Below are 5,647 nucleotides of genomic sequence, written 5' to 3' on the forward strand. Positions count from 1 at the left end.
GCCTACGCCGCCGAGCGGAGCCCTGGCCCTGGGGACACCGCCCCGCGGAGCCCGCTGAGTGACGCCCGTCTCTGCCTTGCAGGAATGAATTCAAGTATTTCCAGAGGATGACCACAACCCCCTCTGTGGAAGGTAACGCGGGTTCTTACGGGGTGGAGGGAAGTCTGTTTTCCAGTGACGAGTCTCATGGAAAGTCTCCCGCGCTGCGCTGGGACCTTTTCTCTTACCGCAATCTGGATGCAGTTCCCAAGGTTCATCAAGAATTCTCCTTGGTTGACTCTTTTAGAAATGTTATGCCAGCGCACGTGTACAAGCCGGACGTTGGACACGGTTGGCAGCCAGGAAGAAGGCTGGGTGCAGAGAGGGTGGCGCTTGGAAAGGAGCCCAGAAGAGGGCTTAGGTTTTGGTTTTTGGATTTTGGGGTTTCTTGAGAACAGGGTCTCACTATGAAGCCCAGGCTGGCCTCAGACTTGCTGTCGATCTTCTTACTTCAGCCTCCTGGGTGCTAGGATTGCAGCCCTGCGCCATCTGGCCAAGAGGAGGTCTTGAAATAGCTGCTGGAAGTAGCAGATAAAGCCTGAGTCGGGGCCACGGAGAAGAAAAGATAAAAACTTAAAAACAATCTTTATGATACTAGTTGTTGGGCGTCTGGAGAATAAGGGGTGAGAATCGCGTGCAGTTGTAACAGTGGTAATGAGCACGGTTTTCACTGGTGCCTTGAGCGGCGGGAGAGAAGAGGTTTCCCAAGAAGAGAGGCTGGGATGCAGGACTGCCCTGCATTCGCATAGGAAACGTCTGTTTAGTGAAAGCTGAGGAGCTGACAGGAACCAGCCTCGAGGATCCTGCATCTGGTCGGGTAATTTAGTGCTCCTTTGATCCAGATGTCTTCTGACTCAAGGTTTTTCCTTCTAAGTAAATAAAAAATGGGACCCGTATGTCTAGAGTTGTTGAAAGGATAGAGACACAAATGAATGTATTTTAAGGTAAGTTGTGTAGGACATTAAGGATCTACCTTTTTATGACGACTTCAAACTACAAAGTACAGAAATAACAAGTAGTCAGATTTTATCAAAGAGTTCAACCATACTTATTAGCTGCTGAGCCCTGTTCTGTCTTTAGTACCCTCAACGATTGTAGAAGTGAGAACTATCCTTACCTCTATTTTATAGCTAAGGAAAGTAAAGCACAAAGAGTTAATTGACAAGATTAAGTTCACCTGCCTTGCAAGCAGAAGGTCCTGAGTTCAATCCTCAGTACCCCTAACCAAAAAAAAGACTTAGCTAGCAGATTACAGAATGCCTTTAACTTGAGCACTTTGACCTGGAGTCTTTGCTATATTATCCATGTTGCAACTGATTAAAACTAAATATTGGTTATAAATCAGATAAAGCCAAAGGGAAAAGTAGCATATTTAGGTAACAAGTGATAAATGTGAATCATGATAAAGTTATTTTACTGCTGTTTGTGGTTTTTTGCTGTACTGGGGAGCCCCACCCGAGGGGCCTCATTTTCCCCTACCTCGTTTTGCCCTTTTAAAGAAAGTCCACTAGATGGCGCCATGACAGTCATGTCTGTGCATATATGTGTAATGATGTGAAAATCCGTATGTGCTCTCAAAATGAGCTTATCATTTCTGGGTGATTTTTATAGGTAAACAGAATCTGGTGATTATGGGAAGGAAGACCTGGTTCTCCATCCCTGAGAAGAATCGACCTTTGAAGGACAGAATTAATGTAGTACTAAGTAGAGAACTCAAGTGAGTACCTTAAAGTCAACTGACCACAAAAAAAATTGTGTCCTATTTCAAGAAGTTCAGAACAGCAATATAGTGTAAAAGTAGCATTGACAAAGCTGGTTAATATCACAAAGGCAATCACAGAAAAATTAATAAGCTGTTTCAGTAAGTGGTTCTGCATAAGTGGTTGATTCTGTCACTTTGAATGTTACATTAAGCATTAAATCTCATTATGGTAACAGATTTTTGAAGAGTCGATAGGATTAAAGTTACACAGTGTGATCAGTAGCTTTTCCTGTTAGCCATAACATCCAAATAACACCTTGTACTTGTGTGCTTTACTGGGAGTCTGAAGGTAAAGTCTTTCAGGGTATTGAAATGGTTCTGGAATCCTCAGGGTAAGGAAGTGTCTAAAACTGACTTCTAAGAATTTTCTTGTTCTCCAAGCACTGGAATCTGGTTCCTGATGCCCAGAAAAGCCCTGGAGACTGGGGGATGGTGAGAGTACTCAGATTGCCCATGAAGTCATCTCTAGTGCTTTCACTTTGCCCATGGCTTTAAAATCCTTTATTCTGTATATGGCTTGGTTTCTACTTGGTTTTGTTCTTGTTGCCATGGACGTCAGCCGTAACCTACTAAAATAACTTCTAATTTCTGGGTGGTTTGGTTTTTTGTTGTTGTTTTGTTTTTGATTTTGACAGTCTCACTCTGCAATTCAGGCTGGCCTTGAACTCATGGCAATCGTCCTGTCTCTGCCTCCCGAGTGCTGGGATTACAGTGTTTGGGTTTTATTTGATGGGGGGGCCAAGAATTAAGAGACGTTGGGTGTCATCATGGGGAGCACACTTCCTTATATGTACTGATGAAGTCGTCACGAAAATAATGCAGCATCCTTGGGTACTTCCTGAGCACAGTCATAACCTTCCTAACCCTGTGTACGTGTCAGGATCCAACCAGAGAATCCGGTTTCCAGGAGTGGAATCACAGTGGGGTCTGGTCCTGTGAGTGCAGAAATCTGCACAGGCAGTCAGGAAGGGCAGGCAGGAGCTCTCCACCAGGGCTGGAGCTAGAGTGTGAGTTCCTTTCCCACCCCTGCTCTTTCAGCTGATGACTCAGACCCACCCTGCCAACGTCAGCTGGCTTTGCCGTCCTCAAGTCCATGGGTACCATGACAGCCACACATGCTGTGGTGTCTGAGTAACCACGAACCAGTGCCTGCCACCTTAGCCCACCTGGGGAGGAAAACCGGCCCCCAGGACTGAAGGATGGGGCTCGCACTGCCCCCCCACATCCCACAAGCCCCTCCCACAGCCCTCCGGAACTCAGGCAGCCGCTGTTTGCCTCAGGTCCTGCACTGATTGGAGCCCTGCCATTTGTGTCCCTGTGCTGCTCTCCGCCCGGTTGCTAGGATATTCTGATTATCTCTACTTGGTAGAATCCAGATTCACAGCATGGATTGCCATTCCCAGAACCGCTTTTCAATAACATCGCCTTGAGAGCTACTGCAGACGTTTCCGGCTCACTCGGGCTGGAGCAGCCTGAAGTAACCTCTCAGGGATTGTTGAGCCCACATCCCCGAAATGATGAGTCTCGTGCCCCGCTGCGGCAGACATAATTGGGTTTGCTTGCTTCTTAGGTGTTTATATGTAGCACTTGTTGGTGTCTTTTCCTTTTTTTGTTTAGAGGCTGAGGAAATGTCTTTTTTAGTGAGCGTGCAGAGAAATGGCAGAGCCCATTAAGGTTCGCGTTTGGTCGGTTCTCCCGTTCCTCTACTCGCTGGTCAGCTGCACACACGTATTGGGTGCCTGCCTTGTGCCAGACAGGGCTGGGCGGGGATTTGCCCTCAGAGGGCCTCAGTTTAATGCCCACAGAAGAAGAGACCGAGTCCTCATCAAAGCCCGGGTTCTCTGCCAAACTCTAGTTCTTCGCCGGAGCGCTTCCCTTCACAGCTGTGGGAGAGGCGCTATGAGGTTCGACTACAGAAGGAGCAGGGCGCGGGGCTGCTGACCTGGACGGGTTTCTTGGTGTGAGGGGGTGGCGCTGAATTGTCTGCCTTGCAAGGGTGCATTGTGTGGCCAGGGACTGGCACCTCAGCAGAGCTGTTTTCAATGCCTCAGGCGCCAGCATCTCAGCTGTGTGGCCGCAGTGTCCTGCCCTGGACCCATGTGTGGGGACCAGGGCTACCGTGGCCGTTGCTGTGCTGTGCGGCTCCGCAGTGTCTCAGTGCTCACCACCGAGTCCCCTCCTCACACAGCCTCTGTCATCCACTTCCCTGCACACTCAGCATGGCAGGCGCTGTTGGCCCCGGTACCTGTGACTTGGGGGCCCGAGCAGGGACAAGCGAGCCTCGCCGCCCCATGACTTCTTCCCTGCTTCTTCCCAAGTGCCCTACAGATCCAGGTGTCCAGCCCTGGCCCAACCACACTACTTCATTACACTGATCCCAAGGACCAGGCTCAGCGTCTCGTGTCATCTTACTGCTTCCTTCTTCCTTCCCTACGTCTTGAGGCCGACGTCCCATCCTGTCTCCCCGCACTTTATTCCAGATTCTCTTTGTTCTGACCTGGGACCTCCCTCTTTAGTCCGACCCTTTACTATTTGAAGCCCCTGGACCGATGGTTTTGTGGCCCTCGGCCTTCTTGGGCTTTCCATGCCGAGTAGCTTTACTGTCGCTCTGGACCGGGCCGTCACGTCCGCTCGCCTCCGCTTTGTACTGGGCTTTCTACCCTCCAACACCCAGCTGAGGAGTCGGGTGCCTCGTCTCCCTCTCCAGCTGACGCCGCTCTCCGTTGTCGGAGACTCACTGGACCAGTTTGAGAAAACTGTAGAAAGGAAAGATTGCGGTGAAGGGGTCACAGGGAGCAGCTAGCTCAGCCTTCTGCCTGCTTCCTTAGCCACCGGGGCCCAGGGTCCGTGTGCGACGCTTCTAAACTGCTGACCAGGAAGGACACTGCCAGAAGTTCTCCTCCATGCCCTTGCTACCCCTTAAATCTGAAACAGACCTCCCGTGTCTCTTTGGTTCCGTCTTTCCAGACTCCCTCACAGGCTGGGAAAGCGGCCTTCATCCACCCTCAAGCCATGTTCACGCCGCTGTGCCCAGAGTTCCCAAGCCTTTGCCCCTTCTTAGAGCCATTCGTACACCAGCCATTTCCACCACTGGGAAACTGTGCTGCTCTTCTCCCGCAGCCCGGAAGGGCCCCACTTCCAGCTCTTCCCCACCTCAGCGCCTCGGTTGCGTTTTTCACCTCCCTCCCTCGTCTTCTTTCCCTCCCCAGTCCTGATCTCGGCTACCTCACTGCCAAACCACGTGACTGCTTCCACCCTGCCTCGCTTGGTTGATCGGCCGGACCAGGAGTGGCGGGCCGTGGAGGTCACTGAACGCGCCACAGGTTTCGCCATCACTGGGCTAGACCATCTTCCTAACTCCAAATCTCTCTCTCCTACATTCGGTTCCTTCCCCCCCGAACAGCCCAGTCTCACGCAGTTGCTGTGACCACCCTGGCACCTTGGGCAGTAGCTCAGTTCATTTAACTTTACCCTGGCCTCCATTTCCTCTTCTTGCCTGAGTCAAAGTATATTCTTTGCTTCATTCTAAGTCCTTTACAGATGTCAGTGAAACCAGTAACATTTCAGAAGGAGAGGGAGCAACCAGGAGATGAGCAGCCCCATTACCTCCTGATGAATCATTGTCAGAACTGCTAGGTCAGCGGCAGTTCTAGAACCTCTTTGACACACAGGCTAAGAACTTGACACTGAATTGGAATTTCCCTTCTGTATCTAATTACTCTTAACTCTTTATCTAAAGGGGAAGTGCAACCCTCCTCTCTACTGGGGGAGAACTTAGTCCTGGAAGTTGAGAGGCATAATTATCTAATTTTTTTCCCCTTTGTAGCTTTTTTTTTTTTTTTTTTT

At 50.0% G+C, this 5,647-nt stretch overlaps 1 protein-coding gene across 2 annotated transcripts in view; it reads left to right on the forward strand.

Moving 5' to 3' along the window:
* The window catches only part of Dhfr (dihydrofolate reductase), a 13,719-nt gene that overhangs the window by 673 nt on the left and 7,399 nt on the right, over nucleotides 1-5,647 (forward strand). Inside the window, exons 1-3 of one of the 2 annotated variants that reach the window (XM_033767930.1) lie at nucleotides 115-132; nucleotides 287-856; nucleotides 1,651-1,756. In XM_033767930.1, the coding sequence (XP_033623821.1) occupies nucleotides 1,671-1,756 (86 nt within the window). In that variant the 5' untranslated portion in view covers nucleotides 115-132; nucleotides 287-856; nucleotides 1,651-1,670. Of the gene's footprint in view, nucleotides 1-82; nucleotides 133-286; nucleotides 857-1,650; nucleotides 1,757-5,647 lie in introns of those variants that run through there. The other variant, XM_010642959.3, reaches the window with a different exon arrangement.

The sequence above is a fragment of the Fukomys damarensis genome, unplaced genomic scaffold (genome assembly GCF_012274545.1).
Source record: "Fukomys damarensis isolate Sample0158 unplaced genomic scaffold, DMR_v1.0_HiC HiC_scaffold_3, whole genome shotgun sequence".
NCBI lineage: Eukaryota > Metazoa > Chordata > Mammalia > Rodentia > Bathyergidae > Fukomys > Fukomys damarensis.